Source organism: Felis catus, chromosome C1, assembly GCF_018350175.1.
Source record: "Felis catus isolate Fca126 chromosome C1, F.catus_Fca126_mat1.0, whole genome shotgun sequence".
NCBI lineage: Eukaryota > Metazoa > Chordata > Mammalia > Carnivora > Felidae > Felis > Felis catus.
In genome coordinates this window covers 31,359,524-31,373,518 of record NC_058375.1, presented here as the reverse complement: position 1 = coordinate 31,373,518, position 13,995 = coordinate 31,359,524, and the positions used below count along the sequence as shown (strand labels likewise).

Sequence of the window (13,995 nt, the reverse complement as noted above, 5' to 3'; positions counted from 1 at the left end):
TGGCAAGGCAGCTGTCTTCAGTTAAGGTGACCCCTCATGGCATGTGAGAGTTGAGGACTGTTGGCCACGATCTCTACAGCTGAGAGTCCTTTATTCCTGATGGGGATTCTGGTCAGCACATCACAGCACCCACCACAAAAACTCAGATCCATGCAGCACCCTGGATGTCCTTGTCTCAAAATGTATGTATCAACATGGGAGATGCTAGGGAGGAAAAAGGAAGGACTGATTTACTTATTCTTAAAAATTCACCTTGTTGAAATAAAGGAGTCTTAATATGGAAGTACACCAGTATAAGATTGGAATTTGGTTTTTCTTTGTTAAAATGTCAGTTTTCTTAGGTCTATGTTGTAAACAAAGATCTTTGTAAACAAAGATTATTCTACATCTTTAACCGGCCTGGAAAAAAATTTGTTTTGTTTTTAAAGTTGAATTTTTTCAACATTAAGCTAAATTTTAACAACTATGTAATCCTCTGCATTTTCCTTTCTTATTGCCACCTTATGGCATAGTAAGATTTCCAATCTTATTGCCACCTTGGCTAAATAGATAATTATTATAATTATTAAGTTTTAAAATGATCTATAATCTTAGACACATGCTTTAAAACCTGATATTTCAAACTTCCCAAAATTCAACTTCTAAATGAAGTCTTTTTGACAAGTTAGGCTTATTTGATAGGTCACATCATAGGGGAAGCATTGTCAAATAAGTGATGATAAACTTCCTTAGGTCCTATTATATGTTTGAGTGCTAGAACTGTTTGAGAGATTATATAAAATTTCTAACCTTTTGATATGACATTATAGAAGGACATATCAAAAGTTCCAGAATCAGATTTAAAAAAAAATAACACTACTCAACCCCTATTCTTGCTGTGCTTATTCAGGGGCAAGAGGGGGGACAGTCATTTATGTACTCTATAGCGGGAACAGTAAACTACAGCTCTCGGGCTAAATGCAACCCAACACCAGTTTTTTAAATGAAGTTTATTGGAACAGAGCTACACCTATTCATTTATGTCCATGGTTCTCAAGTACTTCACAAGTACAATCTTGACCCCCATGGCACCTCTAGCAATATTGGGAGATGTTTTTGGTTGTTACAATGGGTGGGGGGACTATTGGCATCTAGTTACTGGCATTTTGTGGCCAGAGATACTGCTAAACCCACTACAGTGCATAGGACAGCTTCCGAAAACAAAGTATCTGGCCCCAAATATCAAAAGAGCCAAGGTTGAGATATTCTGATTTATGTATTTCTTTAGATGTTTTTACACTAAAATGGTAGAGTTGAGTGGCTCTGGCAGAGCTCATATGGCCCACAATGTCTAACATATTTAATATCTGGGTCTTTATGAAAGCTTGCCAATTCTCTACAAGAAACCATAAAATATACTTAAGTATCCCTTGTAGTAGTAGGTTATCTATCAATTCTGGAAAGCTTCCTTTAATATTATTTCTTGTAGAAATGAGCCAGGCAGTTATTTTTATCTATGCCTCTTCTAGCCATATAAAGGGCTATAGTAAAAAGTTATACTATATTTTAGTCTGATTATTTAAGAGATATTTAAAACAGTGATTCTCAAAAGCCAATCCAAGTATCAGTAACTTGCCACGATGAACCTCCCATTGGCCCATAATGAAATGAGAAAAATAAGGACAAATTTGGGGGATTTTCATAAGGCTAACTTAATTCAATGTTAAGGGCTATTCCTACTGATTATCCCTCCTATATTTTAAAATATTAAAACGCCCTTTCTTTTCTGAAACGATGTTGATGACAGGTAGTTTCTTTAATATGGCAAAACTGATAGTGGTAACACTGCATCAAGTCATTAAAAAAATCATTGCTTCTTGAAACCAAAAAGTCAAAAAGCCTCTGATTTAGAGGCTCTTGCTCCATTAGGAGGAGTCTTTGATGTTGCACATATGTCACATATCACTGCTGAAGGTATTTCTTAAATGTGTTTTGCAATGTCTAATAAGTGATGAACTACAGCTGAAGGCTTTTCCACATTCATTACAATCATAAGGTTTTTCTCCAGTATGAATTCTCTGATGTTTAGCAAAGGATGAATCATGCCTAAAGGCTTTCCCACAATGACTGCATTCATAAGGCTTCACTCCCGTGTGGACTCTCTGATGAATAGAAAGATGAATTCTCTGGCTAAAGGCTTTCCCGCATTCCTTACATTTATATGGTCTTTCCCCAGTATGAGTTCTCTGGTGTTGAGTTAGGTATGTGCTATGGCTGAAGGTTTTATTGCATACATTACAAATGTAGGGTTTCACACCAGTATGAATAATCTCATGTTGCCTAAGGTGTCTAATCTGGAAAAATGCTTTTCCACAGTCTTTGCATGTAAAAGGTTTCTCTCTAACATGAGTTCTCAGATGCTGGATCAGCCCAATGCTCTGGCTGAATGCTTTCTCACATACCCCACATTCGTAGGGCTTCTCCCCAGTATGAATTCTAACATGTTGAGTAAGAGATGATGGATGTCTGAAGGTTTTTCCACATTCCTTACATTCATAGGGTTTCTCACCAGTATGGATTCTCTGATGTGGAATAAGGGATGAACTTTGGCTAAAAGCTTTTCCACATTCTTTACATCGGAAAGGTTTCTCTCCAGTATGAATTCTCATGTGTTCTGTAAGGTGAATGAGCTGTTTGAAGATTTTTTCGCAAATATTACATTCAAAGGTTTTCAATCTGGTATAACTCCTTGAATGATTAATCAAATCTAAATTGTATCTACTTCGCTTTCTAGATACATCATATTTATGGTCTTTTTTTCTCGGAGAAATTTCTGGTCCTGGAATAACTTTTGAGCTCACATTAATACTTTTCTCAAATCTATTAGATTCTCGGCCTCTTTCCTGAGTGAGTACTTTGTGCATCAAGGGGATTTGCCCCTCACCCATTCCTTGGTTTTCCTGGTGGCTTTCTAACTGATCACATTTGGAGACTCTTCCCAATGTGGAATATAAGGTGCTTCCTCTTGTGGACTGTTCCTTCATTAGGCCATGGTGTAATTCTTCCCAAGAAGTATCATTCTTTACGGCTGACTCCTTGGTTTCTGCTTTACTCTCCAAGTCTGAAAGAAATCCCAAAATACAAATGACCCATATTCAGTGTACTTTAAAAAATAAATGGCCATAGTGAGAATAGGAAGGGGAAAAATGAACATGTACTAGGCATAGAAACCTTGGACTATCTTCAAATGTAATTCTGCCTCCTAGAGAGCTAATATAAAAGGAAATGAAGAAATCAAAGGAAAGAAGCTGTTAGGGTATGTGAGGGGACTTTAAGGAACTGGGAGGAGTTCATCCATGTGAATTCCAGGAGGAAATGCACTAAGAAGAGAGCATTGTTGTAAGGGCAAATATCAAGAGATAAGATTAAGGAACACAGTATTCTAGCACCATATCATCTCAAGCCTGTATTTCTATGACAAAATTGTCCCTATTAAAAAAAGGTTTTTCAAGTATTAATCCGTACTTTCTACATATTAAAACATTAAATAATATAGGAACTCATTCACTAAAGAGGGATAGCCTCTCTTAATTTCATCCCCATTCCCTCTACTCTCTTAGGATTTTGGAAAGCATCCATTCAGACATTCCCAACAATATGTATATGTGAATGTGTATATTTATGTATACATGGTCATAAATATACATTTGCACAAAAAAGGGATCATAGTATACATATAGCTCTGCATCTGTTTTTTTTTTTTCTGCACCTGTTTTTTTTAAATATTTTTAAAGTTTATTTATTTTAAGAGAGAGAGAGCTGAGGAGGGGCAGAGAAAAAGAGAGAAGAGAATCGCAAGCAGGCTCTGTGCTGTCAGTGCAGAGCCCAACATGTGTCCCAAAACCATGAACCATCAGATAATGACCTGAGCCAAAACCAAGAGTCAGACGCTTAACCAACTGAGCCACCTCGGTGCATCTGTTTTGTATTTTAACTCAACTTTATCTTGTGGGCTCCCTCCCATGTCTGTACATTTAGATTCATCTCATTATTTTTTTTTAAAAAAGTTTATTTATGTTGAGAGAAAGAGTGAGTGTGAGCAGGGGGAGGGGTAGAGAGAGAGGGAGAGAGAGAATCCCAAGCAGGCTCCGTGCTGTCAGCACACAGCCTGACATGGGGCTCAATGTCATGAACCATGAGATCATGACCTGAGCCAAAATCAAGAGTCAGACACTTAACCAACTGAGCCACCCACGAATCCCTATCTTATTCTTTTTAACAAGTGCAATACATACCACTGCATTGATATTTATATTCCATTGATGGACATATCATAACTTGACTCTTCTCTACTGAAAAATATTTAGGTTGTCTCCAGTTTCTCTTGTTATCATCATGCATACATTTGCGTACACTCCCGTCAATATTTCATAGGCTTTACTAAAGAGGAATTATTGGGTTCTGGGTATGTGTGCTCTCGGTAAACATGGGTGCCCTTCCCTACAAGTTCACTGGATTTTTATCAATCTTCATAATTTTTGCCTGTATCTGTATATAAAAGGTGAAAAATGGGCTTCTTATTTGTAACACATTATTAGCTATACTGTAAAATCTTAAAGGACAGAGACTATATGGACTATACATGGGATACATGGGACAGTTTTGCGTGAAGGAAATTCTCTTTCTATTCCCTTCCATCCATTTGGACCCTGCCATCCTAAAGCACCAATATTTCCTGTCTACAACAAACTCTTATTCCCCAGGATTTCTAATCTCACCTTAGTAACAGCACATACAAAGTGCTCAGGAATAGCTGGGTAAATTTTGGAGTGGACTTAGAAAGCCAGCAGAGATGTTGACATCACTTATTACAGGGGATAAGGAGTTACTTAACTTTTCTTGTCAGGGTAAGAACAAAATAAATGTCATATTTCAAGAGGTCAACTCTGATAGTAACATTCAAAATGATTCAGAAAAATAATAAAATATCAACAAATACAACTAAAAATCAGAGTAACCGGCATGAGATGATGGGAACTTGGCTTAGCACTGCATCAACACATATGAAGAGGAGAAGTGGATCTAGCAGGTACTATCAGAGAAGAAACCATGAGGAATGAGGGAAGAACTGAGAGTAGAAAAACATAATGCATTCTTGCTGATACCATGATTTCTGGTCTTTGAGAATGAAAGAATAGAAGGAGTCAGGATGAGAAATTTGGGAGAGAAAATGGTTTCTGTTTTTGGATGTATTGGGCTTGAAGTGACGACAGTGCATCTAGATAGAGATGTCCTAAATACCAGGGATATGTGGGAATAGATGAAAATATGGAGAATACAGGTCTCAAGGGACAACTGAAACCATCACAACGCATTTGTGGACATTTGTGCAGCTACAGAATAGCAGCGTACAAGACAGAGACCCCTCAGGGATTGCAGCAGGAATTGCCGGATATGCACCAAATCTGGTCTTCCCACTTTTGGACACACACCTACATCTTCCTTGATTTGGATTTGAGTGAAGTGACAAAGGTTTCTCCCGTAAGTGAATCGGAGTGAGTCACGTGAACCACTCCAGGCTGCCCCGTAAAAACCTCCTAGATGTGGGATGCCTGAGTGTTTCAGTCGGTTAAGCCTCTGACTTCGGCTCAGGTCATGATCTCGCAGCTCGCGTGTTCGAGCCCCAGGTCAGGCTCTGTGCTGACAGCTCAGAGCCTGGAGCCTGCTTTGGATTCTGTCTCCCTCTCGCTCTGCTTGTGCCCCATTCATGCTCTGTCTCTCTCTCCTTCAAAAATAAATAAACATTAAATTTTTTTTTAAAGAAAACCATCCCAGATGAGCTCCTTGTGTGCCCTCGTTCTGCTGCTGGCTATACTTAGATGATGAGGAGGCCCTAGCGAATGACAGAGCCACCATGTAGAAGAAATCTCAATCCCAGATGCGTGAGGTGGAAAAGAACTGTCCATTGAACTAAACAGTTCCCCCAGACCAGCGTACAAGCAAGATATTCTGTTTGAGCCACATTTTAGAGTCTATTTGCTATAGTAGTGTAGCCTGTCCTAACAGAAGCGGAAACGATGTATCTGCATTAGAAAAGATATTGATGAGGGCAGCTGGGTGGCTCAGTCGGTTATGCATCCGACTTCCGCTCAGGTCATGATCTCATGGTTCGTGGGTTCAAACCCCACATCAGGCTCTGTGCTGACAGCTCGGAGCCTAGATCCTGCTTCGGATTCTGTGTCTCCCTCTCTCTCTGCCCCTCCCCTGCCTGTACTCTGTCTCTCTTTCTCTCTCTCAAAAATAAACATCAAAAAAAAAAAAAGGATATTGATGAGAAGCATTGAAAAAGCAGTAAGAGATATGTAGGAGATAAAAACTGTGGAGGAAAGGCAGCAAGGTCTAGAAACCTAATGCTGCCATGTAGAATCGTGCCATAAGAACACAAAATGTGGAGTCAGAAGGATTGGAATTCAAATACTGACTCCACCAACCAGTAGCTAAGTGATGCTGGACAAATTTCTTAACCTATGAGCCTTCTTTTCCTCCTCTGTAAGATGGGGCTAATGTATGCACAGGACTCACAGAGGCCAGCCTGATGAAAAGCTGTCATTATTACTGTTCTTAGATGAAGAAGGTTGTTAAAAGCTATCTGATTTGGTCAGAAGGAATTCTGTGGTGATTTTTCACAGAGGCATAAGTTATCTGAAATAAAAATCTAAATTACACAAGTTAAAAAGAGAGTCAGAATTGAAGCTATGATCACAGAATAAGATTTAGGAAAAAATTTTAACCAGAATCATGAAAGAGTAAAATCCATAATAAAATTACATAGGAATCCGGTGAAGAGTGCTGTACTTAATGAGGGGAGATCCACGAATACCTGAATGTACAGGAGAAAGAAGCTATCATCAGGGCAAGGTTTGAAATGCTGGAGAAAACAAGAAAATCATGCAACTGGGTCAGGAGAATTAGTTAAGGCAACTAACCCTGATAAGAAAGGCATCTCTTTTCCTCTGACTCCAGAGAAACTAACAAGAAAAGGCAAGTTCAGGAAAGGGGTAACAGGGTGGTAATCAGGTTTCAGGTCAGGTCCCATCCAGATGGCATAGCCTTCCCCACAATCTGGAGAAGGCTTCAAGTGGAGCTTTCTAGCAAACATGACAAAAGACCCCAACTGCCTTGCTCTTACCTGAACGTGGACCTCCTGAAACCTCTCTCTCGATCAGCCATGGCTCTTCTCCTTTCTCCAACTGGGAAATCACACCAGGTTTGGAGAGCTGATATCCTGCTCATGAAGAAGAAAACACTGCATGTGCTGAGGTCATCCCAAGAATTTAAAGATAGTTTTTTGGTATTCAGGCCTGCTGAGGGGTAGAGTAGAAAGACCAGGGCAGAAAAGACCACAGCAATCCTGACTTGCTATTGAGAAGGAACTAGAAAACTCCAACACAACCCAGAGCCCAAGCTAACACTTTGGTTAGAAATAAAAGATTTTGTGCCGACAGGCAGGTTCTAGTTATAAGGGGAACTCATCCTTACCCACTGAGACCAGGTTCCCATAGTTCTCCAGCATCACCTCCCGGTATAGACTCCGGTGAGCAGGGGCCAGTTGTCCCCACTCCTCCTGGGTGAAGTCCACAGATATGTCCTTGAAGGTCAACAGTTCCTAGAACATCAAGTATGTTCCTTTTCAGCCAGAGTTTGGGAGGTTGTTCTAACACCGTCTACATGCTAAGAGATTCTATCTGAATTTTCCTGGATACTCTTGAAAACTGATTCTCTGCTACACGTTACAACACAATGCACAAAGCATGTAAGCTGTCTTTTATAACTTACAATTTGGCTAAAGGAGAAATACTCATGAAATATTAAAGAAGGTCTCAGAACAGTGTATAATAATTTAGATTAAGGACAATAAAGATCAGGAATATTCGAGGAAGATGAGAGTTCAAAAGAGGCCAAGGCCACAAGAGAAGCCAGGGACCTTTGTTGGGCTGAAAGAATTTGTTAAAACGAGAACATTTCAGCATGGGTAATATACCCTTAACTGAGTACTTCGGTTAGTAAGAAAAGTATGTGAGAACAGGTTTCTGTAGAGAGCATGAATTCTGCCTACTAAAGGAAGATCCCTTGACCAAAGCAGACACTGTGTGGTGAAGTACAAGAGCCTGTCATGTATGATCTACAAAATTAAATAACCATTTTGTAATTATTTTAAAAAATATTACCAAATGCAAAGAGCACCCAGAAGCTAGAAGGCTGAGATAAAAACTCATTCCTTATGTATGGAGACAATTCTAATGCTTTTTTTTTTTAAATTTTTTAACCTTTATTCATTTTTGAGAGACAGAGACAGAGCATGAGCGGGGGAGGGGCAGAGAGGGAGACACAGAATCTGAAGCAGGCTCCAGGGTCCGAGTTGTCAGCACAGAGCCCGACGCGGGGCTCGAACCCGTGAACGGGGAGATCATGACCTGAGCCGAAGTCAGATGCTTAACCGACTGAGCCACCCAGGCGTCCCTCTAATGCTTTTTATATATTGTACATAATTCTGGAAGGCACTTGAGGCCTTTTGGGCTGACAACAGCATCCACGTGAGAAAAGTGAATTTGAGGAATGTTAAGGCTAGGGGATTAAACCCTGTGCCATGTTATCTTGGAAGCTAAGAGCATGCCACTACAAAACTCTTCTGGTTTCTAGGAAGATCTCCTTCTATACTGATTTTCTCTGATTACTGTAGAAGTTTCTTGAGTTTCCCTATGCTTCTGGGGTTTGGTAGCACACAGCTTCGCCCCTTGCCAGTGCCGCTGGTTTTCTGATTAGCTCGTTTACGATACACAGACACTATTAAACTGCTCTTGGAAGTTTTCCTTCCTTTTCCGGTCAGCTTATTTAGTTTGTGCCCTTTGCGACCTGCCAGCAACGTCTCATTTCCCTTTTCATCTACAATTCTGCTCCAAAACATGACCAGAAATCATCTTTTAAAGCTCATTAGTAAAGTGTATACATCTCCAAGAATATCAGAACTGCATTCTATTCATTTTTAAATGTTGCTTAAAATGTTTTACAATGTTTGTCTTTCCCCCAGATGACATCTGTGAGGTTTCAGGGCAAGAACTACATTACATACTTTCACACACACACAAACACACGCCAGCACAAGTTTTAAATGTGTTGGATAAATGGCCAGAGGTTTGCTTGGAATAAGAAGGTTCCCGAGGAAGGTTGCTACCGGTGGGACAATCACCTGTGAAATCAATCAGTGTGGCCTGATTTAGAACAGGCTAAGAAAACCCAATCCAGCAAGCTGAGTCAAAGAAAATCAAAGTCCAGGGCTCAAACAATTTTAAGAAAGTGACAGGAAACTCCATCCAACCCACCTGGGATTCTACTGTCAGTGGCCTAGAGGTCACTTCATCCTCGAAACTTCCTCCCTGGGTCTCATCAGCATCCTTAGAGAGCAAAACTAAGGAAGGAAAAGAGGCATGAGTTTGCATCTCCCAGACCTAGAAAAATGGCTTGCAGACCAGACCTCCTGAACATGGCTCCTCTCTCAAAACATTCACAGAGAGGGACATTAGAGCAATTCAGAGCAGACCGGAGACTCCTTAATGAAAAGGATCTAAGGTGCACTGCTTTGGGCATTAATACTTCCCAATGGGCAACGCTGGTCCGTTAGCACAGATCTACCGGCCACTCCTCTGTTCAAAAATCCTCAAAGCTTCCCCACTGACAAGAAAGAAAAATCCGAACACTTTACCGTGGATTTCGAGATCCTCCACAACCAGTCCGTCACTGCTTCTCTCCTTCTTTATCCATGATCTCCTTCTAAACATCCTCCTTCAACCACTGGCCACACCCACCCACATAATCCCAGTCACCATTCTTTGAACATACCTGCATAGTACCCACCTCAGTATTTTCCCAAGTCCTACTCAGTGAAAACCTGAGATATCCTTCTGGATCAGTTCAAGTGAAGTTTTCTCAAACACTCTTAATGAGAAGAAAGCTTCCCCTTCTCTGTATTCTTCCAAAGCTTGTTTGTATCTCTATTCTGTTATCTATCTCAGACTGCCTATCATATTTATTTGTAGAATTATCTCCCTCAATTGAGTATTAGTATGAGTATATGGGTAGAAAGTTTTTTTTATTTCCGTCTGGCTCATTTTTTCCCATCTCCTAAAGTGTTAAGCGTAACACCCTGCCAGGTTCCTAGAATTCCAACCTGAATTTGAAGTATTAAAACCTGGCTGAATTTGAGGTATTAAAAATATGAACTAGGAACTGAGGTACATGAATTGTCGTCCTTGTATTTTTCCCCAACTTTTCATCATGGATATTGAACATGCATATATCCACCACCTGTATTCAGTGATTGTTAACATTTGCCATATTTGCTTCATCTATGTTTTTTTCTGAACCACTTCAAAGTTGCAGACATCATGGTACTTTGTCCCTAAATACCTCAAATAAGGATCTTCTCCTGCATAACCACAATACCATTTATCACACCTAAGCAAGTTAACAATAATTCTGTATTCATGGGAACCTGGGTGGCTCACAGTTGGTTAAATGTCAGACTCTTGATTTTGGCTCGGGTCATGATATCCCAGTTCGTGAGTCTGAGCCCTACATCACGCTCTGTGCTGACAGTGCACAGCCTGCTTGAGATTCTCTCTCTCTCTTTCTCTGTCTGCCCCTCCCCTGCACATGCACGCAATCTCTCAAAAATAAATAAACACTTGAAAACAATAATCCCATATCCAGATTTCCTCAGATCTTCTCAAACTGTCTTTTATTCTGGATTTCTTCTCAACCCAGGAGCCAACCAAGGTTCACACATTCAAAGCAGTTATCTTTAGTCTCTCTAGAACAGTACTCCCCTGCCTTTTTAAATTTTTATTTATTTTTTGACAGAGAGAAAGAACATGAGCAGGAGAGGGGCAGAGAGAAGGAGACACAGAATCTGAAGCAGGCTCCAGGCTTCGAGTTGTCAGCACAAACCGGACGTGGGGCTCAAACCCGTGAACCGTGAGATCATTACCTGAGTCGAAGTCAGATGATCGACCAACTGAACCACCCAGGCGCCACACTTCCCCTTTTTTCATGGCACTGGCTTCTTATGAGACCAACACAGTCTGACTGTGCTAGGGTTTACCTTATTTCTCTATTCCCTGTATTTTCTTTTTTTTTTTAATTTTTTTTTTAACGTTTATTTATTTTTGAGACAGAGAGAGACGCAGCATGAACGGGGGAGGGGCAGAGAGAGAGGGAGACACAGAATCGGAAGCAGGCTCCAGGCTCTGAGCCGTCAGCCCAGAGCCCGACGCGGGGCTCGAACTCCCGGACCGCGAGATCGTGACCTGAGCTGAAGTCGGACGCTCAACCGACTGCGCCACCCAGGCGCCCCTGTATTTTCTTTAAACCAGAAGTTCAGCCTTTAAGCTCAATTTAGGATCAGATGAAACTTTTTGGCAGGAATTCCTCATGGGTGATACCATGTGCTTTATAATACATTACCCAGAAGGTACAAAATGTGAGGTTACCCCATCATTGTCACACTTGATTAAGACAGTGACCACCACGTATCGCCATCGGAAAAATGTGCTCTTTCCTTGGCTTTTAGCAATTTTGTGGGGGCAATACTTTGGCACCCTGTGAATACGCTGTTCCCCATCAACTTTTCAATTACTTCATTTATAGTAATATAGTCTATCGTTCCTTCCGCTTCTTTATCGGCAGATATTTTCTGTAAAAAGCTTTCCCTCAACAAACGGAAATGATCTTTTAAAAAGCAAGATGAATGTATTCCTCACTCCCATACTAATTTATTTTCAAGGTAAGGAATCAGTGTAGGAATCACCACCAGTGTTGGCAAATAAGTTTTTCCCCTTTCTCTATGTTAAGTGCCATCATGAACTTACGGAATTTTATTTATTCAAAGTGTTACAATCAATCTGGATATTTAAACAGTCCTAAGTTTGTCCAAACTTGCCATCCTGCTGACACGCATCTTTGCACTCGTCCTTGCTTTCTAGCGCGAGACACTCCAGGCTCACCTGGTACTTTCCCTGCTGCCTTTTACTTCTGGCCTAGCCACCAAGTGCCTAGACTGGTCTCTCAGGTGATTCAAATTTCCTCACTGTAAAATACAGAAAATCAGGCAAGTCTTCCCTGCCCCACACGCCCATGGGGGAAATGAAAAGAGGTAACATACACAGTCATGACACTTAGATCCTGGTTTCAGGTTGAATTGACCATTACTGAAAACGCAGGCCGGGAGCCATAATCAAGAACCCCAGAAATCTTTTCCCCAGTTGCCTACCCAAGGGATGCTTTAGCTCAGGTGTCTACCTTCCTTCTCAAACTAGGTGCTGCTGCTTTTCCTCCTTCCCGCCAGTCTATTCTCACCTTCTCCTTCAAACATCTTAGTCACGTCCTCCCACAGGGATGCCCCCTCGGTGGCCTTCTTCGGATGGCGCAACTTCACCCAGGTGCTGGCCTCCATGGGCAGGGTGATCAGGAGCTGCTGTAGCATGATGACTTCAGCACTCCTTTCTAGGGCTCTCTGCCTCAGCCCACGAGGCCGAAGGTCCTATCTGGACCTGTCCACTTTTGATAAAGACACTGCTGGAAACTCGGGCTTCACAGTTGTGCTGGAGTCCTCTACTCTCAGGAACCAGGGGGAACATACAGTACCAAAATCCAGAATCTGGACCTTTTCATGTCCAAGTTCACAAGGAACATCCCATCTTCAGCTCCATCTGGCTCCTCAGCAGGCAGCTGTTTGGCTCCAGGTGTTTTCTATGCAACCACCGCTACGGTCCCCTGATGATGCTGGATAGAAAACATTAGAGTCAAAAAAAAAAAAAAAAAAAAAAGAAAAGAAAAGAAAAGAAAAAAAGAAAACATTAGAGTCAGCAAAAGGATCTACAGTGCTCAGTCGCACGGTCAGAATTCTAGAACTTAACACCAATCATCAAAAAATGTTTACAAAAGGTACATGGAGACGGTGGATATACACAGCCCACGCGGTCCAAGCCACTGTGCTGGTGTCACGAAGCACAAAGAGACGAATAAAACCCAATTTACTATGGTTAAATTAGCCTTGAGATTTGGAATCACAAAGGGGCTGGGTTTGAATCCCACCGGCTCCTTCTCTCGGCTGTGGCAAATCACGGATGCCCTCCAACCCCGTCCCTTCCTCCCAGAACCGAGAGGCTAAACCTTTCTCCAGGCCCGGACCTCGCTGCCTTTGTCCGAACGCGACCCCGGGCTCCTGGGCACATCACGCGCCACGGGGAACCTCGGGCGGTGTCTCGCCGGCGCCTCCCGAGGTCCCCGCCCCAGACCCCGCACCGCGCCCGCTCACCCCGCTCGCTGGCTCGCCCGGCTCGCCCCTGCCCTCTCGCCCGGCCGTCGGCTCCCCGCGTAGCGCGGAGATGCCTCCGCGTAGCGCAGCCCTGGCCGGTGCGCCTGCGCGGCAGCGGCCTCCGCGCGTGGTTCCCAGCGTCCTCCGGGGCAGCCTCCCGCTCGCGGCGCCTGCCGAGATGCTCGCCCGGCGGTCCCGTCACTGTGGGTTCCCTGCAGCCCGGGGTCCCAACCGCGGGGAAAGCAGCCCCGCTTCTGCGGCGGGAGCCGGAGCTGGTGCTCTTGTCCCCAACCCCCACCCCAAACTACCGCATCAGCCGTCTCCTCTCTGCCGGGAAGAGGCACGTGAATGTTTCCATTGGGAGGTTTGGAAACCCTTGGCAAAAGGGAAGCATCTGTGTCACTTTTTTGTCCCAACAACCTTGGTATAAACGAATCCATACCGCTTTCCCTTCCCATGTACATGGAAAAAGCTGAAAGTGGAATGGAATCTTGTTTTATTAAAAGAATACCACGATCCATAAATCCAATACATTCTTACAGTGGTTGCTTTCCTTGCATTTCTGAAATGCCAGAAAATAGCTACACAAAAGCAAAATAATTACTTCTTAGAATCTCATCAAGCAGAGAGAACCATTGTTAACA

At 42.3% G+C, this 13,995-nt stretch overlaps 1 protein-coding gene across 3 annotated transcripts; it reads right to left on the bottom strand.

The window, feature by feature from the left end:
• Positions 1 to 969: 969 nt before the first annotated feature.
• Positions 970 to 13,493, bottom strand: ZFP69B (ZFP69 zinc finger protein B). Of its 3 annotated transcripts, none has more exons than XM_006934599.4 (6): positions 13,352 to 13,493; positions 12,391 to 12,816; positions 9,360 to 9,445; positions 7,519 to 7,645; positions 7,169 to 7,264; positions 970 to 3,100 (listed from the first exon to the last, which is right to left on the bottom strand). In XM_006934599.4, exons 2-6 carry the CDS (start codon positions 12,515 to 12,517, stop codon positions 1,935 to 1,937), a joined length of 1,602 nt encoding a protein of 533 aa, XP_006934661.1. In that variant the 5' UTR covers positions 12,518 to 12,816; positions 13,352 to 13,493; the 3' UTR covers positions 970 to 1,934. The 3 variants fall into 3 exon arrangements, with proteins under 3 accessions (XP_006934661.1, XP_044891541.1, XP_044891540.1); XM_045035606.1 differs by lacking the exon at positions 13,352 to 13,493 and adding an exon at positions 12,039 to 12,121 and having other exon boundaries at positions 12,391 to 12,531; XM_045035605.1 differs by lacking the exons at positions 12,391 to 12,816; positions 13,352 to 13,493 and adding an exon at positions 12,039 to 12,377.
• Between the last annotated feature and the right edge of the window lie 502 nt (positions 13,494 to 13,995).